Here is a 12,748-nt window from a genome sequence, read left to right on the forward strand (position 1 = left end):
TTTGCTTATTTTAATAAATATCAGAAATATAAGTGTGCTTTATAACTGACACCTAGATGAACATTTTACAGTTGGCTTCATGACTGTACATCATTCCCTTCAAATGCTATTGAGCTTTAAATAATGGCATATTTTGTGTATGAGCCCATTTGGTAGTGAAATTCATATCTAATTTACATGTGATTTAATAGCTTATTTTAATATATATCAAAAATCTAAGAGGTGTGCATTATAGCTGACAAGTAGTTGAACACTTTCCAGTTGGTTGTGTGACTGTATGTTATTCCCTTCAAATGCTATTGAAGTTAGAATCGTGTTTAACAATGTCTTATGTAACTTTAGAGACGGTCCCTTAATTTCCGCATGTCTGCGAATATCGAACGTCCAACATCAAACCAACTTAATTCCAGTTCTTCAGTAAACAAAAAGCAATTAAAACAACTATTTTTTAAATACATTTATCAAACTTTTTTAATAATCATTCATGCGGTATGTGAGTCGTTCTGATTGGTCAGTAAATTGGGCGTGTAATACGTCACATCCGGAGACGCACCAACCTGCTATGTAAAAAAAATGGCAGCGCTCATTACAGTAAGGGGTTCATTCGCGCTTATGAGACGCTTGGTGGGTGATTTTACAAATCATTTTTATAATTTATACACAGGTTTAAGAAAAACAAAAAGACAAAACAAAAGGCAAGACACGAATATGAATGAAATGTGAATTTTAACAAGACAAGAAGGTAAAAGAAAAGTCAAGGACCAAATGCTAGCTATGCTAATGAGCTAGTCTCCGAGTGACCACCGGTAATAGTGGAAGTCGACTAGAGGCTCAGTTAGCTTAGCTTAGCTGTCCGGTAAGATATAAACAATAATAGGCTGTGACAGTTAATTCTCACTATTGGCATGCATTTAATTAATGCGTTGGATTTGAAGTGAGTTGAGAAAGTTAGCTATACAACGTTAGTTAACAGGAGCAGGTAAATATCCCTTCTACGTGTAAATCCGATCTCAAGGTAATTTGATACTATATAGTCAATTGTCATTCCTGTGTATAGACTGGCTCGAAATGTGTTTTTTCAGGACCATGGTGCAACACAACAATACAGCAGCACAGTACACAGGATTACATACAAATGCAAATACACAACAGTGTGAAACGAGTACAGGAATATACAGTAAACACAAAGACACTGCAGAGGTGTGACAGTGTTGTTTATTGTCCTGGTTCTTCTGTTTCAGGTCTCTGTCCAGCGTCTGCACAAGTGTTGTTACTCTAAACTTCAGACATCTTCTGTACCACACACACACAACGTATATTCCAGCAGTGCTTTGCATCAGCACAGATTTTTCCGCACTAGCTATGGTAAGATTCAAAGTTTGACCTTTTGATTACAAAGCATAGTTACTCCTGTACTATCGTACCTAAAACTCCTATAGTTACGGGTGCACAGATTCACCACCTAGAGGAGGGAAAACATTAAATGTGCAGGACATCATTCACAAATTCTGATACTACTCCAGCATTTCAGGTCAATACTTTCCATCCCTGCTACATTTTTTTTCCAACCTCCCATTCTGTTTCCTAATGCAGCTGCAGCAGGACCAATTTTACAGTTCAAGCTGTCAGATATTGGGGAGGGAATTATGGAGGTGACTGTGAAAGAATGGTAAGTTTTGGTGAAGTTTATCAAACCTGCACCCACCAACAGAGGGCAGCATTTTCCTGACTGCGAAAGTGTGATTTTATAGGCTGCATTTACACTGCAGGTCTTGATGCTCAATTCCGATTTGTCGACTATATCCAATTTTTTTGACGACACACTTACATCTTCTTTTAAAAGTGACCCATATCCGATATCTGCATTTACACTATACACATAGTGAAACTACCTGAGGTAGATGTCACCGGAAGCTTAGGCTAAAATGGAATTAAAAACGGCGCAATTTGCAATGGACAGAGACGAAAATATAATACAAGCTTTTGCTTTCCGCACCATATTTAAAGGTAAGCAAAACACCGGCCTCTTAAGGCGGAGAAGAAAAAAAGAGAGCCATTGTTGAGAGTTGTGTTTTTGCAGTTGGTGTCCACCTAAGTTGACATCATTCGCCACCGTTGCTTTTTTAATGACATATGACTCGCATTGAAGGGGGAATATCCAGTCTGTCCGCTTACATGGCAGACGCAAATGCACGTTTCCGATTCATATCAGATTTATTTCCACATACGAATGAGACCTGAAATGGATCTGAGAATATCGGAATCCATGTGCTTTTTAACTGCTTACACGTTAATGGGTCATATCCGATCTGTTCCACATGGGAGGAAAAAGTCAGAATTGGGTCACTTGAACCATGTATTGTAAATGCAGCCTTAAGTTGTTAAAAGTGTGAGTCTTTTTTCTTTCTTTCTTATGTGCAAGGTATGTGAAGGAAGGAGACCGGGTGTCCCAGTTCGACAGCATCTGTGAAGTTCAGAGCGACAAAGCATCAGTTACAATCACCAGCCGCTATGACGGAGTCATCCGCAAACTCCACTACGATGTTGATTCTATTGCATTCGTGGGCAAGCCTCTAGTTGATATTGAAACTGATGGAGGACACGGTAAGATTGCAACAAAAACCTACGGTTGAGATATAACAAGGAATAAACAGAATTGATTGTGAAACTGATTCTAAAATTGATAACGATAATGTGTATCAGTGTTGAGATTTAGCCTCTTCTCGTGTCAGTCAGTTTAGCATCTTTCTCAACTGTAGCTGTAGCTCCGGAGGAGGATGTGATGGAAACGCCAGCTGTGTCACAGGAAGAACACACTCACCAGGATATTAAAGGCCACAAGACACAGGCCACACCTGCAGTGCGACGCATAGCCATGGAAAACAATGTGAGTTGTAAATAGAAATATTTGAGCCGTAATTATATTCAAGATATTTGGGTTTGGCTCATTTTTATTTATCACAACAAAAGTAAGAACCACCAGTTAATTTTTCTAGATCTGTGTAGGACATCCTGTTGCTGCTGTAGCTTTTTTGTTTTGCATTGTGTATTGCATATAGGCATCACAAAAGTGAATCTTTTTCTACATAATTTCTATTTCATTCAGTGCAGGTTTTTCAGCACTTGGAATGAGTGTCAGGTTTCCTTAAACAACAGTGGTTCAGTTCTACTTTATGTTAAACTTTTTTGACTCATCCTTGTATAATTGCTTAAATGATTCTCAGCCAAGTGTAAATATTTATAAATTGTATTTATAAATGTATAAATCACTTTTAGTGATTATAATAAAAATGTTGGTGGCCTACAATTCCATTTTTGTAAGATACCTGTAGGGTGCCAATAGTTTTATTATAACAATTAAAATGATTCTCCACGAAACATATTGCCACATGAATAATATTAAAGAATAATAATTATGAATATTTTTTGCAAAAATATGGTGCCGCAAAAGCATTTAGGGAAAACTCTCTAATTAGTCTGTATGTTTGATTATTGTCTGATCAGCAAAGTTGTTTTTAGTTATTTGTCACTGCAAAGTCAGTGAGAAACATTTCTGTCTACAAACTTGTTTGTTTAGTTTAGGGTGGAACTTAAGGCAATGTGAAATGAAAACTTGACATGCAAAAGCGTGACATACATCTGAGTAAAAAAGGGAATTTGGGATCGAGGGTGAAAATTGATAATATTGATTACGATTTTTTTTCCCTGCACTGCGTATGCATAGTTATAATAATAGCTAATGTGAACTTATGGAATGGATAAGACAAAAAGAGTTAAGGGTAAAAAAAAAATCTAATCTGTCAAATAAAAAGTATAATGGGGTGAAAATAAAAATAGGGATGCACCGAATGTTCGGCAACCGAAATTAGTAAGTGAAAAGGCCGAATAAATTTGACCGAACAATGACGTGTTTGATGACGCGACCAAATAGCCTAGCAACCAAAGTGAATCGCGCGAATGTGACGACCTCGATGAGGGGGTGTGCGCATGCATGAGCTGTGGACACATGCGTTTGTTTTCTTTCTGTTCTGGAGCATGTTTCTGTCACATCGCGAGACGTAAGGGAGTAGAGTACGGAAGCAGGTAAAGACGTATTTATTTAAGGGCAGGCAGACAAATCCTATATCTACTATAATACTCTGCGAGGTGTACAGGGTCGCGAGCAGTACATATCCCCAATATAATCAGCTGTATATAACCGAATAGAACCATTTTTTGCACTCCTGTCAGTGAACTTTTTAATGCACTTTTTTGTAGTAGGCTACAGTGTGTCACATTCTTTCAGCAGTCAGTTATAGGCTTAACATAGGCTATTCAAGGGGGGCTCAAAGATGACCACATCAAAATATTTTTATTTTACTCATTTATTTATTTAAAGTTATTTTGTGCCTTGTTGGTAGCCTATGCCTGCTGGAATGAAAAAAAATGTTCAGTGTTAAATAAATATTTTGAAATTGTACTTTTTGTAATTTATTTTTTTCTTTGAACAGCAAGACAAAATAGTAAAAAGCACATTTTGACTATTTAATTTATGCAGTGGTGGAAAAAAATGGCAAAATAAATGGAAAAAACGCAAAAAAAAACGTGTTCGGTATTCGGCCAAGTTTTTCATTATATTCAGCTTTCAGTGCTTTCTGTAACAGGTTGTTAATAAATTTATTTTAGTGGCCATACTGAGTGCTTGAATGAGTCAAATATAGAGCTTGTGTAGGCCTAATTAATCTGAATACTAATGTTTATTACTGTGTTATAACCGTAATTTTATTTCACAATGGCCAGCTGTGTTCTTTTGAGATTGGATTGGGTGTTGTAAAACCCTCACAGTAACAAAACCTCTCTCCAGCTCACTGCTCATGTGCCTCAGTTTAACACACCGTTAATACAAAAACCTTTTCTTTAGTTTTTTTGTTTTGTTTAGCAAAAGTAGCATCAGTTTTAGGAAAGACCTTTGCCAGAAATGTAATATAGAGAATTGTGTAAACATCCATGTTGTCTGTGCTCCCAGTCTAGAAGCTGGTGGACTGAACAGCTGCAATAAAGGGCAATAAAACAAGGACATGATTGATGACTATTAGCCACAGTGTTTGCTTTGTGTGGAGTTTCTGTTGCTTCCTGAGCCAAACGAGAATAAAAATGTCCCTTAAAACATGACAACCTTGCATAGTTCACTGGAGTGGGGTTGTATCCATGGTTACTAGTAGTTGTAACTGTGGTGGGTGGGGGAACTGAAAGATCCTAATCTATTGATCAGCCTGGCATAATATTTAATTCCATCTTGTTTTTATCCAATCTTGTGTTCTCTTAGATCAAGCTCAGTGAAGTTGTCGGGACTGGAAAGGACGGGCGCATTCTTAAAGAAGACATCCTGAACTTCATAGAGAAGCAGACAGGAGCCATCTTACCCCCTACCCCCTTCCAGGAGATCCAGCCTCCTCCTCCCACACCTCCTCCAGCTGCTAAGCCCAAAGAGAAGAAGCCTCTGAGCATCCCTACACCTGTCGTCCCAAGGCCGGTGTTTACAGGCAAAGACCGCACAGAGCCGCTTAAAGGTAAGCTGCTATGCACCAGCGTGTACCTGTGGTTTACTCTGCAGCTGGCACTATGCTCAGAACCAAGTCCAAAATGATCTTTGACTTGAACTGAAATGAATTTATTTATTTTGTATATTATTATTGGTTTTATTACTATAATAAAATAACAACTTTTATTATTGTTATTATTATTATTATTATTAGTAGTAGTAGTAGTATTAGGGATCCAAGCACAGAAGGTGCTGGAAACCTATCGTAATTGTTAGGATTTTTCTACCTTAAAACGAATCATGCAGACCAAACTGTAAGTCATAGAGACATCCTACAAACAAAGTTCTTCTCTCCACTGATTTTGGGTGCTCCCAAAGAAAAAAGCCTCAAGAACCATTTAGCTTCACCCACTTAAATTATTTTGCTAATTTGCATTAAATGCAAAACCTACTTTTGCAAACTAGTCCCAGGATCTTCACAAATTCGGTGTTAAACTACTCAGCAAAGTGTGATCCCCAATAATTATCAAAAATATGTTGACATTTGTAAACAATATGGCCGTCAATTGTCAGTACTGATGAGACAGAGCCTTATTTATACACAGTTGTAACTCATGAGGTCATATGCAAAGTCTACAGTTTTTCAGGAACTGTAAGTTTGATCAAGATGAAATGTGGTATGCTAATCTGTAAGTGGATTTTTGATGACGATGTAATTAATTGAAAACATGGCTGCCATTTGCTAGTCAGTATTCAGCAGGCATTTGACAGGGTTAACATTGAGCTATCGTTATGAAACTTGAATAACGGGTGCAACCTCACTCAAATTATCCAGTGACTGGCACTATTCATAATTTTGCACATAAAAATAAGCACATTTCAGACTGGAAATACATGTTCAGTACAAGATTCTGAGGACGTCTGCAATGGTTGGGGTGTAGTCATACATAGTGAGCAGAGTTTAAATCCAAATAGCTGTTTCTCAAGAACCGTAAAGCCTATAAAGATGGAACTTGGTAGGGTTCATCTAAGTGCTAATCTGTAAGGGATTATTTCATGATCCCTAATGACTGAAAAAAGACCACCATCGGCCAGTCAGGTTTTAGCAGGAATTTGACAAGGTTTCCCTTAAACTATGATCATGAAACTTGAATGGTAGTTTTAGAGAGGGACCTACTAGTAACTAATGCAGTTTCACTCAAATTGCCCATTGTGGGACATTAATCATATTCATAAGGGTTGGCATTAAGTTCAAACAGCTGTTTCTCAGGAACCAAAAGTCCACTTGAGCCGAAATGGCTGCATTCAGCAAATCATCTTTCAACAGGCATTTTAAACTAGCATTGAGCTATGATCACAAAACTTGATAAGTGTTTTCATGTATGGTCTTTTTATGACCATACATGAAAACACATGGCAGGAGCTGGCCACTGGGGGTGCTATTTGCAAGGAATGCTTGGACCCCGCAGATCGCCGCTTGCTGTTATATTTATTATTGTTGTTCTCGTTGAAAAACATGTTTATTGCTGTCCTGTCATTTTAAACCAGGTTTTCACAAAGCCATGGTGAAGACGATGACGGCAGCTCTGAAGATTCCACACTTCGGCTACAAGGATGAAGTGGACCTGAGCCGGCTGGTGCATCTGCGCTCCGAGCTGAAGGACTTGGCTGAGCATCGGGGAGTAAAGCTCAGCTACATGCCCTTCTTCATCAAGGTAACACCACCGTTTCCCTGCACAGCACGAATCTGCGAGTGTGAAATGCTTTACAGTTCAATTGAGTGAGTACTGTTTTGTTTTGTTTTAGGCAGCGTCACTCGCTCTCCACCATTTCCCGATCTTGAATGCCTCTGTGGATGAAGCATGCCAGAATATCACATACAAGGTCAGATTTGTTAAAAATCTGCTGATAATTGATGCTTCAGGTATGACAGGAAAAATAGCACTTGTTCATGATGCTTTGAATCAGGGGCGTAACCTGGCCTGGGGATAGCCCCGAATAATTCTCCACTTGGAGCGGTTTGTCACTACTTAGCTGAACATCAGTAAAAGAAGACCGCCTGTAATTTTATATCTTCAGTGAACGGAGGTGAGACCAATCAGACAGGGTTTACAGGAAAACACGTGAAAATACTCGTGTCTTATTGGCTGACAGCTCTCAAGTCTGCCAAACGCTTGCGCACAGTCAGTGTGAGGAAAAATGGATATACGTCATATATGTCATTTATTTATTTTAAACCAGTAAAAGGGTTGCAACTGAAACAGTAAAACCCTCTCATGCTGAGCAGGAAAAGAAAGTGTGTAAATGTCTATATGAGTTCCAGTTTACTGAACATGATATGAGCAGAGCATAAGGAAAGATAATGTACTTTGCATGGCACTGTACCAGCTAAACCCATAGCCTAGTTGTGCTTCCCTTTGTCTAGTGACACCAAACGAAACTAGTTAGAAAAGTTTGATAATTTGTCGGTCTGGTAGTCCTACAAACAGTGACAACGCCCGAGGAAAGTTTTATGATGAATCCAACTTTTTCTGATCATGTCATACATTGACAGCTAAGTTACCACAGCTCCCTTAAACAAAACTTAGGCTATTAGCTGAGTTGGGAAAAAATGCATGGAGAAGAATCTGGGCTCAGCCACGGATGATTAACAGTCCAGCTAACACCCTTGCTTTGCTCAGGCTGCACACAACATTGGTCTGGCCATGGATACGCCCCAGGGTCTGCTGGTGCCCAACATAAAGAATGTACAGATGCTTAGCGTGTATGAAATCGCCACGGAGCTCAATCGACTGCAGACTTTGGGTGTATCTGGGCAGCTTGGCACAACGGACCTTACTGGGGGAACATTCACACTCTCCAACATCGGCTCAGTAAGTGGAATACATGTGCTGATAAATTTCAAAATAATATAGTACAGTGCTTTTGAATTCTCATTTCTGACTGGTGAATTAATTTTCTAAAACTTGCTCATTATATCCTCTGTCTGTACTGTACACACACTGTAATGCTCAAACAATCTGTTCACGTCGCAGATTGGAGGTACTTACACAAAGCCAGTGATCCTGCCACCCGAGGTTGCGATCGGTGCTCTTGGAAAAATCCAGGTTCGTAATATTTGACTTACTTGAGATTAGTAATGTTCTTTGTGTCCGTTTTGAGCTCATGGCGTGAATTCAAATGATGAAAAACTACAGTCTCTCTCTGTTCTGTGCAGGTTTTACCCCGCTTCAATGCCAAGGACGAGGTTGTGAAAGCACACATCATGTACGTGAGCTGGTCTGCAGATCACAGAATCATTGACGGAGCCACAATGTGTCGCTTCTCCAACCTCTGGAGGTCTTATCTGGAGAACCCAGCCTCCATGGTGCTGGATCTGAAGTAGATCATCCTACCTTTAGAACACATCCGGACACTGACTAGCATTTGAACAATGTTGTGATTAAGTTACTGAATTAAGCTACTTTGATTTCCCCTTTCTTTTCCTATTCCCTTTTAATGATCTCATTCTTCTCTCATGACATGGACTGTTTCACACATTAAGGATGTTAACAAATTGTCAGATATTCGACTCGAATGTACAGCTGCTAGTCTTGTGTGGGTCAATTGCTTTTTTTTCTGTAAATACACACAACCAAGACACAACCTACAGACTGTTATGTTGTGTGTTGTTCAGTGCGTGTTTGTCCTTCTCTTTCTGCCTGGATGGAAAATATCAACGGGCGTGTCTTGTTTCTGTTTTAATTGTCATGAACACTATATTAAAACTTCCTCGAACTTGTAAATGCAGATATTTTTACCTCCCTACAAAGGCATTATTGCACAAATAATTTTTGAGAGTGTACACACACATATCCAGGCTGTGATTATGGGATGTTTGGTAGTGAAGAAAATCATGAATTCATTACTGGGTTGGATTTTACTGTGTTTAAGGAAAAATCGGAAAATGTATGAATTGTGTGTGGTTTTAGAACAAGTCTTTGGATGTTACATAAGAACGCACCGTTTATCTGGTATTTTTTGTTGTTTTGGTTTGTGTGGATTTTGAGGGGGGGGAACAGATTTAATAAATGATGTCGTTATGAAATGGCAATTAGCCGGATCATTTAATTGTACCTGTAGTAATATTTCTTCTTCCTTTTACTATTATAATAGATGAACAATAACACAATGCAATTGGTTCAGATAGTATTCAGACCCCTTCAGATTATGCACACTGTGATTTTTAATAGTCCTTTGTGACTGTTGCTTGTCCGACTGTACAAACACGATCCCCACTGTAAGCCATGTCACACTGTAGGATCTCAGTTGTCATTAATGTCAGACTGTACGACAGTCCAGACGCGAAAAACCGGCACACGTAAGAAGACTCGTACAGAGTAGGAGAAGCCACACTACAGGACTGTGCCTCAAATCATCTGACACTGCCAGAATTTAATCAGAGGAAAAATTTGATCGTGACAGCCGTTAATCGGATGTCAGGGAACATGTCAAACTATGTTTCTCAAATTGTGGCTGAAATCGTACAGTGTGAACCCGGCTTTAATCATGTTTAAGATTTATTTAAAATGCATTAAAAACTGCCTTTTTTGCCATTAAACTACACATAATAATCCATAATGACAAAGTGAAAAGTTTTTAGAATTTGTTTTTGCTGAACTGCAATTATAAATCCTTCAGTTAAGGCACTGGCAAATGAAGCTCAGGTGCATCCTATTTGCTTTGGTTTTCTGGATGTCTCTAGAACTTGCCTGGAGTGTACCTGTGATAAATTCAATTGATTGGATGATTTTCTGAATTTTGAACAGGTACTCTGTGAAGGTGTCAGTGGCAAGTTGTTACCTCCTGGTAGAGGCAAACAGGTTTTGGGAGAGTTTTTGAGTTATTTTATTATTATTATTGAAAACATTTTCATCAGTTGCTAGAGTAAAAATTTGCAAACTATGTAGATTATCTTTAAAGGTACCAATAACTCAGGAACTGCCATTGCCTACTCTTGGTACACGGCGAAGAGAACGCACAACGTGAACAGATGCTGGTTTTTAAACAGGTACTCTGTGAAGGTGTCTGTGTCTGGATTCCAGATGCTGCGGCTCGAGCAGGAAACAGCAGAGTTGTGAAGCTGCCCGATGGCCACACAGCAGATGAGTTTATAGCGTCCGCTGGAGAGGCTTTTCACTGCCTCTTTAATGGATTCGGACAGATCTGTGGCAACGGCCGAACATGCCGGGCTGTACTCCATGGCACCGAGTCTCTCATCCACCAGGCGCTTCATCACTGAGAGCACCAGACCTCTGGGGAAGTGTTGATCTGGTACAGGCTGGTGGAGCATAAGGCGCTCTTTCACAAGGTCCTTTAAAAAAAAAAGTTTAAGTCATAAATATGAGTTCGCTTATCTCCACACAGATCTACTCACAAAAATAATTATTCATTACTTGATGACGGTAGGCTCACGCTATGGAAACGATATTAAGAAGGCATAAACATCGCAAAACAGAGACTATAACGATTTACTACAGAAAGTATGTATCTTAGGAAAATGATTGTAAATTCAACTACGGGTATAATAAGTAAGGAAGAACATACTTCATACAGGCTGTGCTTTTATAGGAAAATAATCTACTTCATCATGAACTACATCATTACTTTTATCACCCTGAAGTAGAATTATTTTCCTACAGCAGATTTTCCTGAAGTGTTTTATTCTTCTGATACAACAGCAGTTTGTAAACGATGAGCATTTTTAATGTATTAAGAACATTACGTAATTTTTAGCCATTTAATGTCCATGAAACAAGTTAGGTCCTGTTCTCACTTAAACTATAACAGCTATAAACACTCATTCCCTCACCAGCCTCTCTTTTTTTCTCTCTCCTAATATTACCAAGTAACCCAAAATGTAAACTCTGTCCTAAAGACTTGCCTGTGTTACTGACTGTTACAAAGCCCTGACACCGGAAAATGAGAGTAAATTAAAGTAAGGTATAACAGCAGTTTTTAATATCCAGTACTTTAATATAGTGTGTAAGAATATGAGTTATAATAAAAATTAAAAAAAGAAACCTGACAATACCATGATATTCAAAGTATCATGACTGTTATACAGTACTGTATATCACATTGTCAATATCATCATATAGAATCATGTCACCCAGACTTAATACAACTTTAATTTTCAATAAACATGCATTTTATAGATTATATATGCATAATTATAATCTCTTCTCATACCTCTGCCTGTTGAAGTCTCGTGCTGAGTGACGATGTGTCTTTCTTCACTACTCGGCTGGAGATTGGCTTTTTCTTAGATGCAGCAGGCTTAAAAGTCTCTCGCTTAAAGAGTCAGTAAAACTGTTAGACTGCATTCCCACAAAACATTACAAGTCCAATACATCCTTTTAAAATAAAACATATTCAAAATGCAGACGCTGCAGATGTACTAAAAATCTTACATGTAATATAATAATTAAGAAAATCCTACCATCATGTTCTCGTAGTAGGTGAAAGCTGTGTCACTCTGCACACAATAAGATGGAACCAGTGTTGTTCAAACTCCACCTCCTAACACAGGGGGCCATTATTTACGTTCCTCAGACACCACACAACAGGGGCATAAATATTCCTCGAGTCGAACAGTGGTTAAACAGTGCGTTCACGTTGCAAAACGAAGTACTTGATTCCCATTTACTGCACTAGTCAAAATGTTTTGATGACATTTTCAATGTCAGCGGATGTATTTTTGCACCCCTTAAAATAAATTAAAATTAATATGACAAAGGAATTTTAAAAAAAATCAATCATATGTTGCAATTTTTTTTTTTACATCATTAATGTATGTTATATTGTGATATTAGTAATAGATTAAACATTTAATGTCAAAAATTATACGTGTTTCAAATCTCACTTTTAGGATTTTTCTGATGTTCATATTCTGATCAACATTAACTGAAGCTCTTGCTGCATAGCTGAATGATTTTATGCATTGTGCTGCTATTTAAGAGTCCAGTAAGCAGGGCCGGGGCAAAGATTCAGGCTGGGAGTCTCATACTCTCTCCAGCCACCGACCATGTACTGTAATATACATTTACAAACCAATTTATTAGAAAGCCCTATACAGCTACTCTTTCACACAAATATCTAATCATCCAATCACATGGAGAGAGCTCAACTCTTTACAACTGTGGTGAGCAGAAAAGCATCTCAGCATCCCAGTTCACACAGTTTTAC

At 38.4% G+C, this 12,748-nt stretch overlaps 2 protein-coding genes across 2 annotated transcripts; one reads left to right on the forward strand and one right to left on the reverse strand.

The window, feature by feature from the left end:
* Positions 1-519: 519 nt before the first annotated feature.
* On the forward strand, positions 520-9,608 carry dbt (dihydrolipoamide branched chain transacylase E2). Its single transcript, XM_017478982.3, has 11 exons — positions 520-624; positions 1,242-1,365; positions 1,594-1,669; positions 2,423-2,604; positions 2,760-2,887; positions 5,306-5,549; positions 7,070-7,236; positions 7,328-7,405; positions 8,203-8,394; positions 8,557-8,628; positions 8,739-9,608. Exons 1-11 carry the CDS (start codon positions 574-576, stop codon positions 8,904-8,906), a joined length of 1,482 nt encoding a protein of 493 aa, XP_017334471.1. The 5' UTR covers positions 520-573; the 3' UTR covers positions 8,907-9,608.
* Positions 9,609-10,511: 903 nt separating this feature from the next.
* LOC108271398 (dynein light chain Tctex-type 5) lies at positions 10,512-12,008 on the reverse strand. The gene is made up of 3 exons (XM_017478983.3): positions 12,003-12,008; positions 11,753-11,854; positions 10,512-10,874 (listed from the first exon to the last, which is right to left on the reverse strand). Exons 1-3 carry the CDS (start codon positions 12,006-12,008, stop codon positions 10,512-10,514), a joined length of 471 nt encoding a protein of 156 aa, XP_017334472.1.
* Between the last annotated feature and the right edge of the window lie 740 nt (positions 12,009-12,748).

Source organism: Ictalurus punctatus, chromosome 10 (assembly GCF_001660625.3).
Source record: "Ictalurus punctatus breed USDA103 chromosome 10, Coco_2.0, whole genome shotgun sequence".
Classification (NCBI taxonomy): Eukaryota; Metazoa; Chordata; class Actinopteri; order Siluriformes; family Ictaluridae; genus Ictalurus; species Ictalurus punctatus.